At 54.0% G+C, this 25,528-nt stretch overlaps 1 protein-coding gene across 4 annotated transcripts in view; it reads right to left on the bottom strand.

The window, feature by feature from the left end:
- Positions 1 to 5,257: 5,257 nt before the first annotated feature.
- CTNNBIP1 (catenin beta interacting protein 1) overlaps positions 5,258 to 25,528 on the bottom strand; it is a 46,894-nt gene continuing 26,623 nt past the window's right edge. The window contains exons 1-4 of one of the 4 annotated variants that reach the window (XM_069545743.1): positions 24,232 to 24,630; positions 23,481 to 23,599; positions 22,806 to 22,896; positions 5,258 to 5,883 (exon numbers count right to left, since the gene is read on the bottom strand). In XM_069545743.1, coding sequence (XP_069401844.1) covers positions 5,825 to 5,883; positions 22,806 to 22,896; positions 23,481 to 23,576 — 246 coding nt within the window. In that variant the 5' untranslated portion in view covers positions 23,577 to 23,599; positions 24,232 to 24,630 and the 3' untranslated portion in view covers positions 5,258 to 5,824. Of the gene's footprint in view, positions 5,884 to 22,787; positions 22,897 to 23,480; positions 23,600 to 24,231; positions 24,631 to 25,528 lie in introns of those variants that run through there. The other 3 variants (XM_069545741.1, XM_069545742.1, XM_069545740.1) reach the window with 3 other exon arrangements.

Raw genomic sequence — 25,528 nt, 5'->3', positions numbered from 1 at the left:
TGTGACATGGGAGATACCCACGTAAAAATATTTGCAAAAACCCAACAATGGGCTTCCCTGGTGACTCAGATGATAAAGAATCTGCCTGCTGTGCAGACCTGGGTTCAGTCCCTGGATCAGGAAGACCCCCTGGAGAAGGAATGGCAACCCACTCAAGTATTCTTGCCTGGAGGAGTCCATGGACAGGGGAGCCTGGCTGGTTGCAGTCCATGGGGTCACAAAGAGTCAGACATGGCTGAGCAACTAACACTTTCACTTTCACTGCCTTCCACAGCCAAGGTCAAGGCCTGGAGGAGGAAACTATCAGAGGCTTAGGGACTGTGAAAGTGGGTGGGGCTCCCACAGGTGTGCCAACAGGGTGGCCACCTGTTGCTCACTCTCCTCCTTCCCTGGGGGTCCAGAAGGCCCAGGTAGGGCCAGCAGGGTGGGGCTCCTAACTTTCTGGCCCCCCTCAGAAGCCATACTCAAGGGCCAGTTCCAAGCTTAGTCAAGGCACTGGGTCATATTCAAAGGGTATTTTCTGCCCTTGTCCTTTGAGGAGGACTTTCTTTAAATCCCTGGTGGCTCAGAGGTTAAAGCGTCTGCCTGCAATGTGGGAGACTTGGGTTCGATCCCTGGGTCAGGAAGATCCCTGGAGAAGGAAATGGCAACCCACTTCAGTATTCTTGCCTGGAGAATCCCATGGATGGAGGAGCCTGGTGGGCTACAGTCCACGGGGTCGCAAAGAGTCGGACATAACTGAGCAACTTAATTTTCACTAACTTTTCTTCAAATCACTATATGGTACCGCAGATGGTAAAGAATCTGCCAGCAATCCGGGAGATCCGGGTTCAATCCCTGGTTCAGGAAGATTCCCTGGAGAAGGAAATGGCAACCCAATTTAGTATTCTTGCCTAGAGAATTCCATGGACAGAAGAGCCTGGTGGGCTATAGTCCATGGGGTCCCAAAAAATAGGATACGACTGAGCAACTAACACTTTAACTTTTCTTTAAATCAGGACCAGCAGTCATGGTTCCCCAAGTCCGATAAACACCAGTTGTTGCCCTAGAAGAGAAAGCTCCTTCATTGGCTGGAAATGTTTTTGTTTTTTTGTTTGTTTTATTCCCTGCCCAGGGATTTAACCCAGGGCCACTGCAGTGAAGGCCTGGAATCCTAACCACTAAGCCACTAGGGAACTCCCAGAAGTGTTTTCTAAACACGGCCTCAGAGTCTTCTGCAGTGGTTAAGACTCACTTGCAGAAGTGAGGGCGGGTTCCGTTCCTGGTCTGGGAACTAAGATCCCACATGCTGTGCAGCATGGCCAAAAACAACAAACAAACATGGCCTCAGGTTAGTCTAGGCCTAGTTCATCCACCAGGAAAAGAATGGGTGGCCATGAGCCAGAGAGAAAGCAAGAGACAGAGAGGGAAGGAGGCCATGTGAGCAGGCAGGTGGGTGATGGATGGGTGGTCCCCTGGGGCCCAGAAACCTCCCCTGCTCTGGAAGCCGCCACCACTGAACCAGGTGCCACAGAGGGATCGTTTTCCCTGCCACAAAGGGCCTGTTCAAAAGCCAGAGCAGCCTGGATTCTCATAGGTGCTATTCACTCTGGGGCCAGGGGGAAGGCTTCATTCATTCTCCACCACCCTCTCCCCAGGCCTGGGAAATGTCAACAAAAGGCAAGGTGCCCTGTCTCCCTCCTCACCCCATACCCCCTCCCCCGCCCCCCGCCCCCCGCCCTGGCCTCCCTCAGGCTCAGGTGGCCCCAAGCTGTCTTGGCCTCAGCAGTCCTAATCCCGCTGTTGGGGTCCCCTGGAATTAGGAAGGTGGACCCAGAAGGTTGCTTTCTATGGGGGCTGAGGGACCCCGAGAGAGACAATCCTGCCTGTGTTTCCCCTTCACCTGTTGAAGCAGTTATGGGAGACTCCTCCCTCCCCACCTCCAGCAGCAGACTCCAGGCAGGTGGGACCGGGGCCAGCCAACCCCTCCCTCTGCACAATGGCCGAGCTTAAAAGAGCCGATTAAGTCCAAGGTTAATTACCAACAGTGCCACTCAGGACTCAGGCTGGGGGTGGGGAGGTCCTGTACATAACTTAACCTACAAAAGCCCCTTGGTATGTGTCTCTATGTAGTTTTTAGCTAACACAGCTATCTTTTTCTGGTCTCTCAGTAACTATAATTTCCTTCTTGGAAACGAAGTTACAGGGAAGGGCAGACCAACTCAATACAAGGCTGAGCGTAAATTACCTGGAGGCAGAAAGAGCTATCTTGTGAGGCAGTGAGTTCCACAGCCCTAGACTGGGCTTCCCTGGTAGCTCAGATGGGAAAGCCTGCAATGCCGGAGACCGGGGTTTGATCCCTGGGTTGGGAAGATCCTCTGGAGGAGGAAATGGCAACCCACTCCAGTATTCTTGCCTGGAGAATTCCATGGACAGAGGAGCATGGAGGGTGACAGTCCATGGGGTTGCAGAGTTGGACACTACTGAGTGATTAGCACTTTCACTTTCACAGAGGATACTCAAGAAAAGGCTGGACAAGCCCTTTCCAGAGATGTTTCAGAGGAACCCACACAGCTGTCTACTACATGAACTGCTCGACAAGCTCCATCTCTTCCAACCCTAAGATTGAATGATGTTGACTGCGCCATCAGTCCCCATATTCTGTAAACCTCATAGAATTCAGCACCCAGTGAAACTCTTCGAAAAAGGAAATAGAAGCAGTGAGTCTATGTAAGCAGAAAAAAAAAAAAAAAGACCTAAAATGGGACGATGAAGGGTGGAAATGAAAAATCCTAGAAAATGCTTCCAAAGCAAAAATTGCTCAAGAGGAAATGATTTCAGCTTCTAAAGCTGAATAGACAGCTGAATACCCACAAATCTTCTGTTTCTGGGACGATGGAAGGGACAGATACTCTGGACCTATGTTACAAGCATTCTTTCTTGTTTTGTTTTTGCGTGTGCACTGGGTCTTTGTTGCTGCATACAGGTTTTCTCTAGCTGTGGTAAGCAGGGGCTACTCGCCAGTCGCGGGGCTCGGGCTTCCCATTGCAATGGCTTCTCCTGTTGCAGAGCAGGGGCTCAAGAGCACAGGCTCAGTAGTTGTTGGTGCCGGGGCTCAGCTGCTTGGAGGCATGTGGGATCTTCCAGGACCAGGATCGAACCCTGTTACGAATATTTCTAAGAATACTGCCATTACACAGGATGCTGGGGTGTCTAGGATGGAGGGGGTGCTGTGTCTGCTGAGTGGGGCACTCACGTTTGAAGATGGCTGTGACCTCAGCCCAACCAGGAAAAAACGTGGAACCGCCAGGTCAAAAAGGGGGCTCACCCTCCTATAGACGTGTCAGCTGGGCTGGGGAGATCTGGAAATTCTCCCAAACCCCGATCTCTACTCGAGACCACAGACAATTCAACCAGCAAACATGGTGCTTTCACCCGCTTGGCGGGGATAGGCCCCAGCGGCAGAGTCCATGTGACGTGGGGAAATTAGCTCACACCCCCAACTATTAAAAATCTTTATTGTTAATTGTTTTCTCCAGCAGAAATACTTGTAGAGATATGAACCCACAGCAACATTTTCACTTTTCTTCAGGAGATGAGATAGGTTAGGGCCACTGTCATTACAAGAGGGAGGCCTGTGAACTTGACAAGGAGAGGAACACACCTTTATGGGAGCCACAGGTACTAGGAGAGGGGGTGGCCAGCAGCATCAGAACTGATGCCTGATGACAGATGTTACAACCCTGGGTGGTGGTGGGGTGACTGAACAAAAACTCACGTTTCCCCAGGTGGTCAGCTGGAGCTGCGGGCCACAGAGCTGGGAGTGAGAGGGTATGTGTGTGTGTGAGTCTGTGTGTGTATACTCACACATATGTGCATCCACACACTGCCCCTCCTGAAAAATGTCCTTGACCCTTGGGGATCAATCAACTTTCCAGGCTAACAGTCAGCTGGCCAGCGCTGGGGGCCTGTTTGTGCAGGAGGACGTGGGTGTCTAGGTTGTGACACTTGAGTCTTCCTCTGGGGCAAGGCTCAGAGGAAGCTCAGAGTCCAGCATGAATAGCCATGGGGCTCCCAGGCTTGGGCCCTGGTCATGCAGGTGTTCGGCTCCCATGCTCCATGACCACGCTGAGAAGGGGAAATTTGGCTCTGAGTGTTTTCTCCTGGCTCTGGGTTCTTGGGGCAAGAAGCAGGCCTCAGCTGTCTATGACCTCCACGGGTGGAGGTGTGGGGGGTAGGGGTGGAGACTTCCCCTCCCCAGGCCCGCATCCTTCTCAATTCCTCACCCACACTCCCCTCCAGAGAGAGATGCAGGAAGCAGGACGGCCGCCTTCAGGGGAGGAGGAGGGCAGCTGGGAAGACCTGGGGTTCCTGCAGCCCTTCAAAGACCATTCAGTGCTCTGTAGTGTGTTTCTGGCGGCCAGGGTGGAGGGCCCGCCTGGTGGGACTTGTTCAGTGAAGGCCCAGCCGGCTGTCCCAGCGGGCACTTTATAAATAAACAATGACACTGTCCCTTCCAAGCTGCCATGGGGAGAGAGTCTTCCGAAGTGAAGGGCACAGCCTCAGATGAGAGTCCTCTGGGAGCTGATCAGGACCCACTGCCCTGGCAGCACACACCGAGGGAGGAGCCTGGGGGCAATGGTGGTGGTGGTGGGGTGGTTGGAGCCAAAGGCCTCCTGGGCCTTGTAAGCCAACCTGAGGCCTTGGTGTGGGTTCTGGGTTCCCCGGCAGAGACCTCTGCTACGTTTTGGGGTCTTAGAGCTGAGAGCAGCTCCTGCCCGGATGAGATCTCAGGAAGTTGGCTACAGACGGAATGATGACTGAAGGGAAAGAGGTACCCTGCTCAGTGAGAGCAGGCTAGGGAGGCCGGCACGGTGCAAGTGAGCAGTTCCATTCTCACCGAGGGAGGCTGGATGGTTGCCAGCTCGTGGAAGTCATTCTGGTGAACCGTCTCCTCTAGGCCCTGGGCTGCTCATTCAGGACAATCATGGGGGCTCTGTTTTCCAGCTGTAGATCCTGCTTGGGGTCCTGAGGGGGGAGGTCCCCTTGCTGATGAAGCCAGGTGTGGTCATTACTGCAAATGTACTCTCCAGGTGGACCTCCCCCCCAACCCCACTGGAGAGGGCCTACCCACCACAGGTCGGGTGGGTGGCCCATGGTGACAAAAGTCATGGGTGAGCCAATGGAAAACGAAACACGCCTAAACCAGTGGAAGGCAAACACAAAACACATGAAAACAGCAGCAGGCTCTTTGTGTAATAAATATTGCAAAGCGCACTTGGTTTCTTTCTTTCTTTTTTTCAAGTCAAATATAACAACCAATGTCCCAAACCCTGTTTTCGACATTCAAAAGAGAGGAGCTGTTGTGATCAGCCTAACACCTGCAGCCAATCAAAGAAAAAAAAAAAAGGTTCCCATTAGCCAGCCAATCAAATCCTTTTCCAGTTTAAGCCGCCAATCGGACCTCCTCATGTTCCTCAAGAGTGACCCAAATAAAGCACCAGAGCTCGGAGAGCTTCCTGGGAAGCCATACACCCGAGGCGCAAATTTTTTTTCTTTTTTTAAAATAAGAGTCAGAAAATAAAAATAAAAAGGTTTCCATTGGTCAAGATTTAAAAATAAAAAGGTTTCTTCCTGCAGCCAATCATGAGTCCGTCTCTTTAAGCCAATCGTGACCGCACCACTGGTGTCTCCCCCAAGGATGCTGAGTGGCCGTGGGGTGGGGTAGTGTGGGGTGGGGTGGGGGGCCAGGGGGAGGGGAGATGACCCTCTGCCACTCAGCGGTGAGGTCCACACAGATCTCCTGGCCTTGGCCAGCTTCCAGGGTGTTCCACGGGGGTTGCGGCTACTGCCTCCGGTCCTCCGTCTCCGACCTGGAAAACGCCATCACTACGTCCTCCGCACCTGCAGATCGTGGGGAGAGAACCGCTGCTGGATGGGCCTCTGGCGCTGGGCTGCGGCCCCCATGTGGTGTCAGTCCTTGAAGGAGGGGTGCTTTCTGAGAACAAAGTGCTTCTTGGGAAGCCCACTGCCCTTCTTGAGCCTCCCCTACAGCCTGGCCAGGATTTGCCAGCAACCCAGCTGCAGGGGCTCTTGAGGCAGGTTGCCAGGGTGAAGCTCAGAGGCTCACTCTAGGCTACACCTCCAAGAGCAGAGAGCAGGACAAGAACCCAGGCTGCTGTCCTGAGCAGGGCTCTCTCTGCCGGTGACCCTTGCTCCAAGGTCACCAAAGCCAGGGGCCCTTGGGAAACGCCTCTTCTTTCTGAAGACTCTGGCCTCCACCCCTTTGGAGGATCTCCCTCCTGATTTCTAGCACTCATTCCTTTGTCCAAACCCCATCACCTATTCAGAGGAGCACAGCCAGGCCCACTTCCAGCCCGGCTCCTACAGAGACAGATAATGGCCATAATCTTTCCGTTGCTATTTTTCATGGTAGATTTGAGGATTCTGGTCCAGGGTCTCATGAAACCACTTCCTTTGTCTTGTTTTCCCTGAGACAGGCTCTGACTTGCAGCCAGAAAAGGCAGGAGGGAGGAGGGGGAGAGTCTGGAATGCGGACTTGCCTCCCCCGGAGCTGCTGGGAGAAAGGCTGAGCACAGGCGCTGTGGGGCAGGTGAGGTCACCTACAGGTCCCGCTCTGCCTCAGGTGCCTGGGTCCTGCCACGTCTCTCCCCTTTTTTCTAAACCTAGGTTCTTGGTCACACCCTGAACGTTAAAGAGCAGTCAGTTGCCTTTGGCCTTTCAAACATACTTCTGTTCTGCTGGAGGAATTCTCCCTGGGAGGGGAGGGTCGGAACTGCAACACAGGGGGTGTGGGGCCACTGAGCAGGAGGTAGGGGTTGGCGGGAGTGATGCCTGGTGGAGCTGCTGGCATGGGAAACCAGAGAGAGGGCAGGACTCCACCACTGTCTGCCCCCCAGGGCATGGTGTGGGCCAGCTCCTTCCATGCCGCAGGGAGTTGCCACTTCCCAAGGCAGCTTCTTGGTGCCTCCTGCCTAACTGTCCTGCCGGGAGGAGCGGAGGAGGTGCCCAGCCCTGGTGCTACAGGAGGAGGGCCCCTCCGAGAAGGATGTCACATGACAGACCAGTGCCTGCAGTTTAGCACCAGAGAACCAAGGTGCCGCTGCCAAGGGGAGTCACCCTGCTGCAACAACCCCACCTGACCTGATGTTCTGCTGCTACCAGCACAACCTCTATTCCCGCCAAGGGGAACAAGCTTCTAGAAAGGAGCGTGGGTCATCCAACTTCTCCGGGCTCCTGTGCTTGGGAAGCCCTAGCAATCCTTCCCGTCTTCTCGGGAACATTCTGTACTCGCCTCGCTCCTCGGACCACGCAATATCACTGCGGGCAGAATTTTCCTAGCAACCACAGGATCCAAGATTACATCATACCCTGCATGGCAGCTGAGCCAGTTACCTAACAGATGCTGGCTTTTCCCGAGTGTCGACTCTCCAGCTCGCTAAGCAGGAGGGGGCTGGAGGGAGACCGTGAAAGGGGAGTTGTCAGCAAGAGGCCATGCACAGTGGCAGCCCACTCACTGCTTTCCTGGCCTGTCCCATGGGCTTGCTTGCAGGGACCTTGGGCCTTTGTGCTGAGCTGCAGGCACAAAAATAGCACCAGCCACCCCGGGAGGGAAGAGTGAGCCTGCAGAGGGAATGGCCATCGGTTCCTTGGAGGAGCCCAGACGCAGGGGCTGCAGGATGAGTGCACCTGGGCTGCACTCTGAGAGGTGGGGAAAGAAGTCACCTCCTCAAGGTCATTGAGGGACTCCAGCAACTCCCTAACAAGACATCTGCACCAGGGCTGCTCTGCCAGCTGGTCTGGCTGGGGGGGAGAGGGCTGGGGACCCGCGGCTCCTGTTTATAGGGCTTTTCACTCTGCTGCTGGAGCCGTTGCATAAAGGGCCCACAGAGCCACTGCCCACCCCGGCTCTGTTCTGTTCCTAAAGGACTCACTGTTTTCCAGGGCTCACCAACAGAGATCTGCTTTCCTTTGGGGACCCAGAGCAGGGCAGGCTCTTCCAGAGCCTCCTCTGACCTTTGTTACACTGGTTGGCCTGGCATTCGTCACTCAACAAGCGCCTGACCCTGCGGGCTATGAGGTGAGGATGTGACCCTTCCCCTTCTCCGAGGTATTGGGGCCGATCACCCAGTGGAGAAGGCAATGGCAACCCACTCTCAGTACTTCTGCCTGGAAATCCCATGGACAGAGGAGCGTGGTAGGCTGCAGTCCATGGGGTCTCAAAGAGTCAGACATGACTGAGTGACTTCACTTTCACTTTTCCTTTCATGCACTGAAGGCAGCTATGGCACCCCACTCCAGTACTCTTGCCTGGAAAATCCCATGGATGGAGGAGCCTGGTGGGCTGCCATCTATGGGGTCGCACAGAGTCAGACATGACTGAAGCAACTTAACAACAGCACCCAGTGGAGAGTGAGCTGCTTAGTTCATTATTATGATTCAAGTTCTTAGAACTTTAGAGCCAAGAGGGATCTCCAAAGTCGACCCTCATGAGCCCTCCTTCTCCTTTGAGGCCAGAACGTGGGGCTTTCCTTAGAGGCTCTGTCTGTCCTGGAAACGCAGGGCTCACAACAGGAAGATACTACAGAGAAGCCAGCAGGACCAGCTCACTGAATCTGGGCCATCAGCTAGGTTTACCATCTCATTTTATAGACGAGGCTGGTACATCCCATTGGTACTTTTTGCTGACCCTGTCTGGACGTGGGCTTAGAGCTTCTATTTGTCCTTTTCAACCAGATGCAGTGAGCACAGGAGGGGAGAAGCTGATCAGTCTCTCCTGTTCCACACTCTCTGACCCATTAAAAGATAAAAGAAAGCCAACACCAAATGAAGGCATCCCAAGGAAAGAGAACTGCAGACCAGTATCTCTTATGAATACACATATTCATAACACCTATGGTATGCAAGAACACTCACAAAATACTAGCAAGCAACATATAAAAAGGATTATATACTCTGACCAAGTGACATTTATCCCAGGAATGCAAGGTTGGTTTAATACCCCCAAATCACTTAATGTAATAATTCCTATCAATAGAAAAAGGAACAAAAACTATATAATCATTCGAATAGACACAGAAAACACATCTGACAAAATTCAATACCTCTTCATGATAAAAAACACCCAACACACTAGGAATAAAAGGGAACTTCTTCAACCAGATAAAGGGCATCTACTAAAAACTCACAGCTATTATCATACTTAATGGTGTAAGATTGAAAGCTCTCCCCCATCAAGATTAGGAACCAGTAGACAAAATCCACTCTCACCACTTCTATTCAATACTGTGTCTAAGGTTCTATCCAGGGAAATTCGACAAGAAAAAGAAATAAGAGGCATCCAAATTGGAAAGAAAGAAGTATTTTTGTATTTGTAGAGGATATGGATCTCACATATAAGAAATCCTAAGGAATCCACTGAAAGACTACTAGAACTAATAAATAAGTTAAAGTTGCAGGATATAAGGTCAGTATACCAAAAATCATTTGTATTTCTATAAACTAGGGATGAATAATCTGAAAATGAAATTAAGAAAATAATTTCATTTACAATAGCAGCAAAAATAATAAAATCCTTAGGAATAAATTTAACAAATGGAGTACAAAATTTGAACTCTAAAAAGGACAAAACATCAACGTCTAAAACATTGCTAAGGACTTCTCTGGTGGTACACTGGATAAGAATCTGCCTGCCAGTGCAGGGAACATGGGTTCGATCCCTGGTCTGGGAAGATCCCACACGCTTTGGAGCAACTATGCCCATGCTCCTCAACTAGCAAGCTCCAGAGTCTGAGAACTGCAACTACTGAGGCCAAGTGCTGCAACTACTCAAGGCTGCATGCCTAGGGCCCATGCTCTCCAACGAGAGAAGCTGCTGCTCATCAAAACTAGAGAAAGCTTGCACACAGCAACCAAGACCCAGTGCAACCAAAAATAAATTAAAAAAAAAAACATTGCTGGACGAAATTCAACACAATTTCTATCAAACCCCAGCTGCCTTTCTTGCAGAAACTGGCAACCTACTCCTAAAATTCATATGGGAACACAAAGCATCCAGAATAGCCAAAATAATCTTGAGAAAAAAGAACAAGGCTGGCCCCACACTTTTGAATTTTAAAACTTACTACAAAGCTACAGTAAACAAGTTTGGGTAGAACTGGCACAGATCAAGGGAACAGAATTGAGAATCCAGAAATAAACCCTTCCATTAGTGGTCAATTAAATTTTGACAAAGGTGCCAAGGGTTCAATTTGAAAGAACTGAACAAATGGTGCTGAGACAATTGGATATGCTGCTGCTGCTAAGTCGCTTCAGTCATGTCTGACTCTGTGCAACCCCATGGACGGCAGCCCATCAGGCTCTCCCATCCCTGGGATTCTCCAGGCAAGAACACTGGAGTGGGTTGCCATTTCCTTCTCCAATGCATGAAAGTGAAAAGTGAAAGTGAAGTCACTCAGTCACGTCTGACTCTTAGCAACCCCATGGACTGCAGCCTACCAGGCTTCTCTGTCCATGGGATTTTCCAGGCAAGAGTACTGGAGTGGGGTGCCATTGCCTTCTCCGGACAATTGGATATACTTACATGTAAAAGATGAAGCTGAACCCTTGTCTTGTGCCATACATAAAAATTAACTCAAAATGGAGCAGTGACCTAAATATTCTAAGGGCTGAAGTATAAAAACTCTTAGAAGAAAACAGGAGTAAATCTTTATAGTCTTGAGTTAGGAAATGGTTTCTTAGATAAGACACCCAAGGCACCATTAACAAAAGAAAAATATATATATATAAGTTGGGCTTTATCAAGATTAAAACCTTTTATGCTTCAAAAAATACTATTAAAAAAAAGTAAAGACAACCTACAGAATGACAGAAAATATTTGCAAATCTGGTAAGGGATTCATATGAAGAATATATAAATAACATAATTCAATAATAATAAAAAGTCAAACGACTCAATGTTTAAATTGGGCAAAGAATTCAAATAGATATTTCTCCAACAAAGATATGTGAATGGTCAACACGTGCATGAAAAGATGCTCAACATCATTATTCGTCATGGAAATGCAAAACAAAACCACAAGGAGACGTCGCTTCATATCCTTGGACAGCTGGAATCAAAAGACAGATGATAACAAGTGTTCAGGAGAAACTGGAACCTTCAGACACCGCTGGTGGAATGTCAAATGGTGCATCCCCCAAGCCTGCTGCACCTGCAGCCTCCTCCACCTCAGGTGATGGCACCTCCAACCCCGGGGTCTTCTTGATTCCTTCTCTCTCACACACACTCCACATACAACACATCAGCCAGTCCTGCTGACTCTACTTTTAAAATGCATCCTGAACTCATTACCATTCCTCGACTGCCATCCTGGTCCAGGCCACCACTACCCCTCTCACTAGCCCCCTGCACCCTCCTTCCCTGGATCTCTCTGCTCTAGCCCCTGACAATCCATTCACACAGCAGTCAGAAGGAGGTTCTTAAAACCACGAGTCAACTCCTGCTGCTCCTCTGTTCAAAACTCTCCAAAGGTGGCTTATTGTAAGATTTCTCATCACTCTCAAGGGACACTCCAAACTCCACCCTGTGGCTGCAAGACCCAATGCAATTGGGCCTCTGGCTGCCTCCTCCCCTCCTTCCTTACGCCTCCTCTACCTTCACCCCATTCCAGCCACAGGTGCTCCTGCCTGTCCTTCAGGCACAGGAACCTGAGCCTCAGGGCCTTTGCACCTGCTCCTTCCCTGGCCTCAATGCTCTTCCCAAGTCCATCTCACAGCTCTCACACCTCATGCCAGTTGGTGCATAGTCACCTCCCCAGGCTTTCCCTGACCACAATCTCTAAAACAGTGACACAGGATGAATCGTTGGAGGTGAGGAGCTCAGAGAGATGAAACAACCTGGTGAATCAGAGGCAGAGAGAAGACCCGGTACAGACTTGGAAGACCATGCACGCAGCATGACATGCTTTGTTGTTTTCTATTAGGAGAAGGAAATAACTGGTCCTGCCCCAGTTACCCTGAGCACTAAGGCTGCTCCTGGCAGAGCGTGCACCCATATCTGCCCCCATGAGAATGGAAGCAAGACCGAGGACTCACAAAGCACACAGAAGCAGGCCTGGGATGGATGCCCTAGAAGAAATTGAATGTGGAGTCCAGAAAGCCCACCTGGGAGGTGCCTGGCCAGACCCTGTCCCCTGCCTGGGCCCACTGCTCTTCCAGATCCCCCCCTAGTCCCATGGCTCGCCTGCTATGAAGAGCAGGGCCAAGGCACTGGGGAGGGCGTAGCTCTCTGAACCAGAGTCGAGCACCCAGTGGGCCTTTCCGTCCCATGTCCCACTTCAGCTCTGCCTCTTTAATGGAGTCCAGTCAAGTGACTGGGGAGAGAAAAATGACAAACATTCAGGAGCTTAGAAAAGGGAAGCTGGCCCCCAGCTGGGGGCGGGAGACAGACAATGGGGTCACTGGTCTGTTTGCAAGCTCAGGGTGAATTCACACCAACAGAATCAAAAGCCCAGTACAGGCTCCACACACCAGCACCACCCATGGCCCCAGCCCGGCCCGGCTCTCTGAAGGGAACCGGCGTGCTGCGACTGGGGAGCAGCTCTCTGCAGGGTGTGGGGCAGACCGGCAAGAAGCAACAGGGTCTGGAGAAAGGCCCAGGGGTGAAAAAGAGCAGGAAAGAGGAATAGGGGAGATGACTGCAGCCCTGAAGCAGTGGATGGAGGAAGGGCACGGGTTCTCCAGTCCCTTTCCAGGAGAGGCACAGACCCTCACTGGAGCAGGCCTAGTCCCAGCGCCCACGAGGACAGCTCCAGATACCACCCCTGACCCTCTCCAAGAGGGAACCTGTGGAGACAGAGAGACCAGGTGGTAGAAGGAATAGACAGAGCCTCCTGATATCTGGGATGTGCTGACCGTGCAGTTCCAGCCTCCATCCAGTTGCAGCTCCCTTAAAGCCCAGCTCGGAGGAGGAGCCCGTGCTCACAGGATGTGGGGAGCCCTGAGGGAAATCCCGCCCCAAGAAACTGACACAAGGTACAAGAGCCTGGGCCAGCTTCCAAGGCTGCCAGCCCCAGGGCCCCCAGTGCAGGACACAGCCCTGTGCAGATGTCACCAGAGAAAAGGGGGGCGCCCAGCTCCAGTATCTGCCATGGGTGGGGACACCCACACCCCCTGATCCAGGGTCACGGGCGCCTCCAAGTCTGTGCCCCAGCTGCTCTGAAACCTCACACTCACCCCTGGCTGGAACCTCCCAGGACGACTTCTTTCTGAGCTGGAGATCTCATGACCTCCTGACTTCTTCCTAATGAGGGCAAAAGACCGGGGACTGGAAAACTCAGAAATAAAACCCCAACCCCCAGAGTTTCCCTGGAGGAGGAAATGGCAACCCACTCCAGTATTCTTGCCTGGAGAACCTGGAGAATCGCCATTGTCACACACACACACACACACACACAGAGACACACACAGACACACACACAGACACAGACACAGACTCAGAAATAAAACCCCAACCCCCAGAGTTTCCCTGGAGGAGGAAATGGCAACCCACTCCAGTATTCTTGCCTGGAGAACCTGGAGAATCGCCATTGTCACACAGACACAGACACACACAGACACAGACACACACAGACACAGACACACACCACACACACACACACATACAGAGTCCCCCAAGTGCAGCTGGAGGTTAACCTGGGCAAAGTTAACTCTGCAGAGGGAGTTAACTGGTAAAAGTTCTTCAAAACTGTCCAGGGAACCACAACTGCCAGGTCTGGGTCATCCCTCCACGCACACAGCCACAGGCTCCAAAGTGTCCAGGGTGATTCCCATGTCCGCTGTTTGCCCCTTCTCTGAACATGTCACTTGGGTTGTGGCATTCCCTCTCAGTCCCCTGAAGTCACTATCTTGCCATCCATGGCAATCAGCATCTGCTACTCGGCTACCTGGCTACCCCAAACAGCACGGCTCAGCTACCTGCTCTGGGGAGATGAGCAAGGTAGCAAGGCTCCCTCACGGAAAAACAGATCCAAGACACTCTTCCAAGGGCAAATGTGTCCACCGAGCTGAGGCCGAGCCCCACCCTGGACTAGGCCTCCCCCCACAGAGACCCAGACCCGCTGGGTGTCATATGCTTCTCTGAGCAGCTGTGGCCTTGGAGCCCAGGGTTCTGTGCCTCTCAGCTCTGCTGAGAGTATGGCTTTTCCCCAGAGATAGCACGACACTGGCTGCCATGGGAACAGCACCCCAGATCCTCCACAGTCTCAGCAGCCAAGCGGGCTCCAGGCTCGGTGACGCCTTCTGGGCTCCAGGGTGGCAACCATGTCACCGGGTGCCCTGGCTGCAGAAGGCGGGGCACGTGGGCTTAGGTGCGAGGGGGCTCCTGGAAGAGGCACTGGGCCTCCTGATAGGCCAACGCAGGCCTCCCCAGACTTGGGCTCCTCAGGTGGATAGGGGTACCTGGGCCAGAGTCTGAACCCTGCCCAGTCCCTGCATGTCCACCTCGGTTTCCTTATCTGCAAAACACATGTATCCTGTCCACCCGTTGGACTGACCCAGATAACACCTGCAGCATGAAACATCGCAAACAGCACCTGGTGGGGTCACACCCCAGAGGTGCCATTACACCTGCTCTGCTCTAGACCCAGGAACTCCAGGCCACCCACCCCTCCTGCACTTCACTGAGCCCAACACACACATCCTGCCTCTGGGAGTTGTTTTCCAAGGTATTGTTGTTCAGTCACTCAGTTGTATCCTACTCTGTGACCCCATGGACTGCAGCACGCCAGGCTTGCCTGTCCATCACCAACTCCCAGAGCTTGCTCATACGCATGTCCATTGAGTCGGTGATGCCATCCAACCATCTCACCCTCTGTCGTCCCTTCTCTTCCTGCCTTCAATCTTTCCAGCATCAGGGTCTTTTTTCCAAGGTGAGGTGCCCCTTATCAAGTCTCTTAGTTCCTGCAATGGAAGCTCTCCTACACTAGAGAGAGTTGTGTGAAGGGACAGAATCTGGAAGGGGCAGGGGGGGTCCCTCCAGGGGTCAGGAAGGGCCAGGTCTTCACCCAGAGTCCCAGCACATTCTCAAATTCTGGAGGGCATCACAACCACCTGGGGTCTTGCTTCAAATGCAGATGTCCAGGTCAACCTGGCAGACACTCTAACCCAGGAGGGCTCGGGTGGGGCCCAGGCATCTGCATTTTTAGCAAGTGCCCTCCATGATTCAGGTGCAGTGGTCTGTGTAGCCCGCATTCCAAGAACTCAACGCTACAAAAGGTCCCCACCCCTGAGCTGCCGTCTCTTCTCATCCAACCTTCTGTCCTGCTTCCACGGCCTCACGCCATGTACTCCCGGCCCTCAGCAATCTGCCTCCAGCCAGGATCCACAGACACTGTTTTGGGAAAAGGCACCACGGACATGACTTAGGAACCCTGGGGGCCCTGATGGTGAGCCAGCGGCTCCTCTCCTCCTTTCTGCGCTCCCCCACCCCCCCTGCTGGCCGTGGTGCTGTGCTCACAGGGTTCCACTTCCCCTCCCTCTGCCTGCTTTCCCTGGGGGCCAATCCCCAAATCTGCTCCCTCCTTACACCTGGGTTCTGACCTAAGCCCTGCCTGCTCCTGGAGGATCCCACACACTGCCCACTTGCGGGGCCCCTGCCTGCCCCTCCACTGTAGCTGCTCAGTCCAGGAGCCCCGTCCACATGGCCTCACCTCCAAACCCACCCCCACTTGCTCACAGGACACTGCTGTGACCTTCTGCGTGTCTCTCTGCTCCAGCATCTGACCTGTGACCTCTCCCCAGTGCTCACCCTAGATGGACAGCTACTGGCCTGGCCATCCCACCCCTCAGGTCCTGGTAACCCCCGCGGCCTCATCTCCAGAATTTACTTTGTTCCGAGCTCGTTTGCCGTTCCACTTACTTACCACCCACACTCACCCCTTGGGGGACACTTGCCCGGGGCTGGGCAGGCTCCAGGACTCCCTCAGTCGGTGCCATCCTTCTCCTAGTCTGTCCACATGCACTCCTGTACATCCTTCACCATTAGGTGCTCAGTTGGGTCCAGCTCCTTGGGACCCCATGGACTGTAGCCTGCCAGACTCCTCTGTCCATGGAATTCTCCAGGCAAGAATACTGCAGTAGGTAGCCACTTCCTTCTCCAGGGGATCTTTCCAACTCAGGGATCAAACCTGGGTCTCCTGCATTGCAGGCAGACTCTTTACCATCTGAGCCACCAGTGAATCCTTCAAGACCCAGGCAAATAGCACCTTTTCTCTGGGGCTTTCTAGGTGGGTTCCCTGCCCATGGGGTCAGTCATCCTGGGATCTGTGCCCAGAGGTCTTTACATGTTTACTCCCATTTCCATCTACCTGGCTGCGCTGGCAACTTGAGGCTGGGAGCCATTGCCTGGCATCCAGATCAGTGGGTGACTGTGTGCCAGAAGGAGCCATTGCTGACCCCAGGGGCCCCTGATGCTCTTCTCCAGGACAGAGGTTTGCCTCTCCCAAGCAGGTGTCAGGAGGAAGGTACAGAGGTGCACAGGGCTTGGAGGTCCCTGCTCTCAGCTCCACACGATAGCAGACGTCACACCAGTGAAGGAGGGAGGGTCAAGGCAACCCTTCACAAGCCAGAGCCAGATGCTGAACAGAGCTACCAGCCTGCTGCTCAGCGTGATCCTCACCCTTTCTTAAACCTTTTTCTTTTTCTGTGATACAAGTTATCTCCTATCAAGTCTTCCTGGTTGACTTTTTCAGTTGAATTCAATTTATATGAGATTTTTTTTAGTTCACGTTTATCATTATTAGGTTACAAGTAATTCTCATGAAAGTGTTGATTAAAGTTTAAAAAGATTAGCTTCCCACCCCACTGACTGGCATTCTCCCAGGGCCTGCCTGCAATTTCATCCAGACTTGGTCATTACCTGGAGGCCCTGGGAGAAGCCTGGGAGCCACATGTGGGCAGAGAGGGGTCCTGGCACCTGGACAGCTGGTCTGCACAGAGAGGGAGCCTCTGTCCACAAGGCGATGGGAGAGAGCCCACTCGGGGCCGGAGTTGGACCATGGACTCCCGATGAGATGTGACAAGGGCTCCGTGGAAGCAAAGATGCGCAGGCAGTTCAGGAGCCAGAGGAGGAGGTCGGGGCCAACCCTGGAAGGGCAGACAGCATGGCAGAGGCAGCCCAAGAGCAGAGGCCAGAGGGTGTAGGAGAGGATTCCAGGAAGGACGCTGGCTGTGACACTGCGCTGCTGAAGAGGGTCAAGAGGGGTGACGTGTAGAGGGGTGATCCTGCTTGATCCCTGGAGGAGCTATGCACTGGGTGGGGTGAGCCCTGCCCTGCCCTCCCCTCCCCTGAGGCCCTGGCTCCCCGCTGGCTTGCTCACAACCACAGCTATTTTAACAAGGCTCTCAGTGTAACCCTGAGACCAAATGACCTATTTTAGGCTCTCTGGCTGCAGACTCAGAGCCTGCAGCCTTGGCTTCCACGGGGGAAAGCCAGCAGTGCCCCGGGACTGCCCAGCTGGCTCAGGCTGGGGACCTTCCCTGGAAAGTCTCTTTGAGAAAGAGTGTGATCAGACAGAGGCTGGAACAGGCTGGGGGAGCCAGCACGCCAACGCCAAGAAGAGGGCAAGAACAGCTCCAGGGCAAGAGAAAGGATGCGGGCTTCCTTAACACAAGGGGCCATGTCTCGATGGGGTCTCTCCAGCTCCGGGACGGCCAGATGAGGGTCCACAGGAGCATGGCTGGAAGATGGCAGGTCTGCAGGTGAATGGCCACAAGGAGGATTCTGCCAAGTGAGCTGGGGGCCTAGAACTGGCACTGGCCAGGCGTTCATCCTGGAAGCAGCTCTGGGTCAGGGAGAGACCCAGAGCTTAGAGTGAACACGTTTAAAGGGGCCTGGAGGTGAAGTCCAGAAAACAGCACCAGGAAACCCTTCCAACTTTTTGATGCCCTCTTGAAATGCCATGCTAACCACCTCCATCACACCTGCCCCTCCGGTAAAACACTGTTATGCTTGGAAACACACATGGCCTGTAAGCCACATCTAGAACCACATGACAGGAACCACACAACTGATTCTATGGCCTTGAGCATCTCACTCAACATCTCAGGGTCTGTTTTTCCATTAGGAAAGTGGGGCTGTGATCACCCCTGCCTCACAGCCCTGTTGGGAGGATTCCCTGGGATAACTTTATGTGCTACTTGACACAGAACCTGACACACAGTAGGAGCTCAAGAAATTAATTAATTAATAATTATTTATTTATTTATAAAATTATTAATTAAAGCAAAGATGAGAATCACATGTCCAACAGTAAAGGATCGGTCAAAAAATGATGGCACAGCCACATGGCTGCATATCATGTGATTGCTAAATTGCTTTCTCGAAAATTAAGGCCATGGTAAAATTCTCGTAGGCTTCCCAGGTGGCTTGATGGCAAACAATCTGCCTGCCATGCAGGAGTCATGGGTTCAATCCCTGGGTCAGGAAGATGCCCTGGAGAAGGAAATGGCCACACACTCCAGTATTCTTGCCTGGAGAATTTCATGGACAGAGAAGCCTGGCAGGCTACAGTCCAGGGGGTTGCAAAAGAGTCAAACATGACTTAGTGACTAAACAACAAAATTATCCTAAGTAAAAAAATGGAAGCTAAAATGGATATCATAATGTTTACATTGTATGGAAATCCATTACAACTTTGTAATGGAAATTCATGCATATTTTTTTAAAAAGCCTGCTGGTTAACTAATGCAAGGTAATGCATTCAGCTATTTGCAGTCAATCCTTTAGGCGCCTCTGCTGTTTCTATCTTTCCCAACCACTTTCAGTGATGAGTATGCATTCTTTCACAGCCAGGAAAAATTATCAATATATGGTACAGACTGAACAGCACTGACAACAAGCAAGGAACGAACTCAGCATTCTGTTGAGCCTGCTTCCGGAAGCTACAGCTCTCTGTCCCCCAGCCTACAGCTGGGCCTTCTCAGCAAAGTGATCTTCCCAGAGAAGCACTGGTTGCCTTTGGTTCAAACTCAGCTGTCGGGTCTGCTCGGCCACCATGGGGACCAGGAGACAGCGCTTCACGTTTCTGCCTTTCTGGGGACTCTGAGCTTCCAGACCCAGAGGGCAGTCTATTCATTCACCCAAGAACATGCTGGGGGCCTGGGGGGCCAAGCCCCACAAATGCGAAGAGGGAAACCACAGGAGCTCAGAGCTGGTCCAGAGCTGGACCAGGTAACAGCGTGCGGAGCAGCACAGCTGAGGTGCTAGTGTGCGGTGGGGACCACAGGAGGGCCTGGCCCAGCCTGAGGGGGGCAGGGGAGGGGGCGAGTCAGCACTGGGCTCCTGGCCATCGAGAGGCACATGCGGGGACAGGAAGGCATGAATGCACAAGGCTTGAGACAGGAGCAGAAATCCACTCAGTGTGGCTGTTTATGGAGTATGAGGTCCTGGTGTCTGGGACGGAGGTGGGGGAGGTAGGTGGAGGGGGGCGAGGGCCGGGGAGGTAGGTGGGGTGGGGGGGGCGAGGGCGGGGGAGGTAGTAGGGGCAGGGGGTCCCACACATCATGGCTAAGGGGTTTGGATTGTATCCTCAAGGCAGTAGGAAGCCACTGAGAGACTTCGAGGGTGGTCTCGGATTAGCAGAGGCCAGGCAGGTCCATCCCCGTTTCAGTACAGGGTAGCAGGGGCAACTGGCAGCCTCTGCTGGAACCAGTCGATGAGGCCGTAAGGTGCAGGCCTGTGCACTAGGGTCTCCAGCAGCTGTCTGCACCCAGCAGGTACTGAAGACACGTTCACCGAGGGAAGGATGGGATCTGGGGCTGGGGGGAGCAATGCCCAGCCTGCTCTCTTCCCTGGGTCTGGGGAGGGCAAGCAGTGCTCCTGATACCAGACCCCTCCAGCCCCAGAGGAGAAGCATGGGCAGGTCTAAGGTGGTGGGCAGGACCCTAGGACGCTAACCGGTGATGGGGCGGCCCAGGCCCCCTACCGAGGGCAGCTGGTACAGCAGAGTTAAGAGCTGCAAGGGCTCCCAGGAGCAGAGCGAGGGCATCTGCTGAGAGACAGTGCCACCTAGTGGCAGGAGGCGCGCACACCAGACTTCTCTGGGACTGCCCTGCCCACCACCCCAAATGTTCCTAGGCCTTTCTGGGCTTTTCATGCTGGTGTCCTGAGCAATGGAAGCAATGATCTTGGGCTTTTGCCACCTGGGCTGCACCTGAGCCTCTGAGAGCAACAGGCCCTGTGGCATCAGCTGAGGGCAGCTCTGCTGAAGAAAGTGGACAAGCTAGAATGTTATTCGAGCCCCACGTGGCCCAACGGCGTGGCCAGAAATGTAGGGTCCTGTTCTCATGCTTGAACCTCCACAGTGGAAGAGATAAAGGAAATACAGTGTGCTCCGGAAGCTCTTCCAGGCACTGCTGACCCCTCCCCCCTTCCAACTCACACTCCAGGGAATTCTCCTTCAGGCCCTTCTGCAGCCTGTTTTCTCAGTGGTTCAGGTCAGAGGTGACCGTGGGAGGAGGGGCAGACTGAAGGACACCCCAGCAGCAGAGAACCATCTCCCCAGATAATCTCCCCCGGCTCCAGGTTTAGTCCCAGGAGTCTGTTCCTGGGAGAGAGAAGTACAAGGCCAGCCTGGCTGTGTGCGGACGCCCCAAACCCGGGAGGGTCCGGATTCCAGCACCACAAATTCACAGCCACACGCCCACAGCTCACTCCTGACTGCTCAGCAGTTTCAGGCCAGGTAAGGTCACCGTGACTGCCTTAAATAACTCAACAGAGTTTGTTTCCAATTGTTGGTTTAGCCAAGCAAGATAAAAAGTACTTTTTACAACTTCCCCTTTAAACAACAAGGTCCTACTCTTTAGTGCAGAGCTATATTCAGTATCCTATGATAAACCATAATGGAAAACTATATTAAAAAAAGAATGCATATATGTACATAACTGAATCACTTTGCTGTACAGGAGGAAATAATGCAACATTGTAAATCAACTATACTTCAATTTTTAAAAGAGAAAGAAAGAAAGAAAAGAAAGAAAACTAGAAAACCAAAAATAAAAGTTCAGAGACTTAAAAAAAACACTTCCCCTTATTGTCAAAAAAAAAAAAAAGTACATGCAACGTTAAAAAATTAGTTTTAGCAAAAAGTGTTTGACGCAGAAACTCAAGGTGCCTTATATGGTCCCACCCTCTATCAAAATTTTCTATGAACAACCTGCTAAATATTCTTTCCGCTACTTCTGTTCTATGCATGAGTATGTGGATATGGGGGGGGGCAGGGGAGTACATGTGGTAGTGTTTTCTACACTGACATACAGTTTTATAGCTTCTTTTGATTTTTCCCATTAACAGCATTCTTCTAGAGGTAGTCTTAGAACCAGAGCTCAAAGTCAGGTTAGCCCAAGACCAGGCTGGCAGAAAATGTGAAGCCCCAGGAACTCAGAAAGGAGGAAGGTTTCAGAAGGCAAGAGGGACCCACACTAAAACCCAGATCAGTCCCAGAAAAGAAAAGGCCTCTCCCACAAGAGATATCCCAGGACAGGGGCAGGGACACACCCCTCATCTCCTCCTCTCCCAGCGGTGGCTGACAGTGCAGCTGGTGTGGAACAGGCTGTGGCATGAGTGTGGCCGGGGTGAGCGGCCGACCCGGGAGCTGTTGGAGCCGCTGGAACACCCTGTACATTTCTGCTGAGCTGGGTGCACAGGCCGGGTCACACCCAGCGTCAGAGCTCGGGAACCGGGCCCTGTGCCAGGGCAGAGCCCTGCCTGTGACATCCAGGGGAACAAGGGCAGCCTCAAGAAAAGCTGGCCTGTGTGCCAGAGTGGCTCTCCTCCCTGGCCTTGGGGGTCAGCAAACACGCCCACCAGGGCCCAGCTCCTGGGAGCCTGCTCACACCAGGCAGGCTCCTGGCTGCATGATTTCATAGCCAATAATTCCAAGCCAGTGTTAAGAAGAACAAAAGGAAAGGACTGAATGAAGATGGTGGGCAGGGTCCTGGGCTCCAGGGCAGAGTGGAACCCAGCCCTGCAGTCTAGCTGCAGGTTTGCATTCTGGGCCCTCCCAGTAACTGGCAGCATGAACTGGCTGCAGTGGCTTACTGCTTCTGAACTCCAGTTTTCTTGCCTGCTAAGTAGAAGTAACACAGCTGGTAGCTCTTTAGGTTAAATGTAATGACGTGTATCAAGCACTCAGCCTGAGCCTGCTAGACAACAATCACTCAGTGTTACCCACTACTATCATTACCGCTGGCTGAGGGTGCTCAAGAGAGAAGTAACTCCCTCAGGCACACAGAGACCTGCAGGGCCACTGGGGCCACCCCCCGGGGCACAGCCAGGAACACAGCAGCCACCCTAAAGCTTGTGACCAGGCCAGGCCGCTGCACACAAGGGTGGTTTTCTTGTCCTGAACAGGGTGGACAGGGGTCAGGCAAAGGCTAAAGACATGCAACCACAAGAGCCTCTGCAGTTACAGGGCCCCCAGATACCTCCACTTCTTCCTCCGCCAGGCCCAAAAGGGATTTCCCCCACCCATTACCTGATTGGGTCCTTGGCTCCCACCTGGGGAAAAAGGGACCAGCCCAGAGGCTGAGGAGGCACCCCAGACTCCACGCTTAGAGGCTGCCGCCATCCAGGGTTAGCTGTGTGGGTGGGGGGAGCTTCAGCCCCTCCTTGTCTGCCCCAAACCTCTCCCTCTCTCTCGGGGATCACCCGTCTGCAAGGGCTGGAGCTATGCATTCTAAAGGAACCACTGCTTGTTGCCCCTGGGAAGGGCATGCAGGCCCTTACTCACCCTGGTCGATGGACTCACCCTGGTCGATGGAGTGCTGGGGCAGCTGGCTGAGCTGGCTGTTGACCACCCCCGCGTAGGTGCGAAGGAACTCCTCCTCGCTGGCCGTCAGCTGCAAGGATGAGAGAGCCGGGTGAGAGGTGGCTCACAACTGCCCCTGGAGGCACCTGCTCAGACTGGCTTCATCCCCAAGGGGTGCCTCCTTTTCCTCTCCCTCGGCCTCTATTCTTGAGATGTGACCTTGCCATCCCAGGGTGAGATTCTGACCCCTCTGCTCCCACCCCTGAAGCTTGGACCATTGGGCCCACAGGGCTTGCCACTGGGATTAGATCTGGAACAGGGATTCCAGCGTAGGGCAGGCCAGGCTCGGAGAGCCCCCCTGCCCTCTCGGGTGATCCTGTCCCCTGGAAAAGAAGGCTCTTGGGAGAGGGGAGGAAAGGAAGGTCAGGGCCTTTAGAAAACCTCACCCGCCTGGCCCAAGCTTGGCATAGGGGGTAGGAAGACTGTCCTGCAGGGCCGGCAGGACTAGACATGCTGGTGTCTGTGCCCGGGAGCCTGAATCGGCCACAGCCTAAGCAGAGCCCCCGCAACCCCCTCCCCAGACCATGGCTACGGAAGGTGGCTGTGGCCCTCTGGCTGCCTGCGGCAGGCGCCCTCCCCAGGGGCCCTGCTGCCTGACGCCCTGCAGGCACTCACGTTGGAGCCCATCTTCCGCAGCATGAGCAGCACTCGGACCTTCTGCTGAATGTACACCTCCTCCGGACTCTTCCCGGGGGCCCCCTCGCGGTTCATCCCCTGGCCAGCTCTGGGGACTGCTGCGGAGTGAGAAGCACGGGGGCAGGGGACGGTGTCAGGACGACACAGACCCGCACGCGGGCAGGAGGTGTCAGGCAGCCCACGATGCCTCAGGGGCTCGTTTCTGAGAGCCCGGCGTGGAGGCGAATTGCCAGTCCCTCCCTCAACCCTGCTGGCCCAACAGCCAGCCCGAGCAGCTACCCGCCCTCACCCCACCACTCCTCGCAGCAGGCGCTGGTGGCCAGTCTCTTCTGTGCATGGGGCTGCTGGGCCCCCGGGGGCTGAGCTGACCCAGACTCCTGACCAGCATCCCCTTCTAGTCGCCCCCTCAGCCAGGCTCCAGCTAGGACAAGCCCAGGGGATATGCTGCACAAAACCCCAAGTGTCCCCAGCTCTCAAAGCAGGCAGCTTCCATGAGGAGCAACATGACACAATCAAGGCAGCTGACTGGGGCCTGTAGCTGGAGAAGCCGTGGGATCAGTACCCAGCCCCCAGACACCAAGACAGCTCCCTCTGCATAAGTCTCTGACGTTCGAGAGGCCGGCTCCCGGGCCGGGCTCCAAGGAATCCCTCGATGGGGACGGCGAGCTCGGGGCTGCGGGCACAGACACCCGCCCGGGCTCGCGGCTGCTGCCCTCGCCCGCCCACCCACCTGTCACAGGGCAGCTCCTGCGGGCAGCAGTGCGTTCAGGTGCAGTGGGGACCCGACCTGCAGTGGCGAGGTCCCGGGAGAGAAGTCCTGGGGTTTCCTCCCTCCAGGAGGAGCCAGTGGGGAGGAAGCCGGGCGTGGAGGGGTTTGGGTTACACACTTGTAACTCCTGGATGAGTCAGAAATAACGCAGCAGCTGGTGGGGGTGGAGCCTCGGCAGCCCTGGTGCCAAGGAGCTGCGCTCGCAGGAGAAACACTCCTCACACCGTCCATCCCTCAGGGGCCAGCGAGCCCAGGAAAGGCCAGTTCTCCTGGGTGAAAGGCAGGCTCAGAAATGCAGCAGAGCCCTGGGCAGCAGCCTCCCTGGAGGCGCCTGTCAAAGCTAACAGGGGCTCCTGCCCTGAAGCCCGTACAACAGGGCAAAGTGCAAAATGTGTTCGTGGCAGCCTTGCGCTCGATGCAGTGCCTTACGGGGCCTTCCTTCCACCACCAAAACCCACGTTCCTCTTCCACTGTGTGCCCCTCGTCACCTCCGGGCTCAGAAAAGGGCCCGATTCACAACTGGTAATGGGGAAGGAGGGGTGAGCTGCCTCCAGAAGGACCTTGAATGAGCAGCAGCTGGCCATCCGCCGGGGCATCCCCCGGGCCAGGTGCACAGTGTAGGGACAGTCCTAACTTCCCAGCATAGCTGAGTGGGATGGCTTGGTTATGGGGGATCGCTCCTCCACCTGCTGATGTGTTCGCGCCTCCCCCACCCCACACAAGTAGCCAGAATGATCACTTTAACAAAGCAGAACACATGACATTTCTCCTCACTTCAGCTTATGCCAGGATACATTTCATGTCCTCGCTGGGACCCCGCAGGCTGGCCCTGCCTCCTTGTTCCCACTCCTCCCCTGCTCCCCTCCCCTTCCCGCCTCCCTGCCGGTGTCCAGGACCTGCCTCGAGGCTCCTACCCCACCAGCCTCTGCCCCGGGGTCTCCAGGCCTCGCTTAGAAGGCTTCTGGGGGAGCCTTTCTTGACCGTGATCCAAGCAGGTGGTGCACCCCTGCCCAGGCCCTCCTGTCCAGCTGCCCCATCTCGTCCTGCTTCCTGAGGGCACCTGCTGGGTGTTCAATGACTGTGTCTCTGCACCGGCTGAGGGGCTGGGGCCACAGGTGCTTCACTCACCCATTCCTCCCACAGCCTGAGCCCGGGTGGCTGAAGGGACAGTCCAGAAAGCCCGTGAGGTCTGGCCTCTGGGGTCCCCCCTCCACCCCATGCAACAATATCCACATCACTTAGAGTCAAATTTGTTGTT

Source organism: Ovis canadensis, chromosome 12 (assembly GCF_042477335.2).
Source record: "Ovis canadensis isolate MfBH-ARS-UI-01 breed Bighorn chromosome 12, ARS-UI_OviCan_v2, whole genome shotgun sequence".
Lineage (NCBI taxonomy): Eukaryota > Metazoa > Chordata > Mammalia > Artiodactyla > Bovidae > Ovis > Ovis canadensis.
Note: the sequence above shows the minus strand (reverse complement) of the source record. Positions and strands in the feature narration are given on the sequence as shown.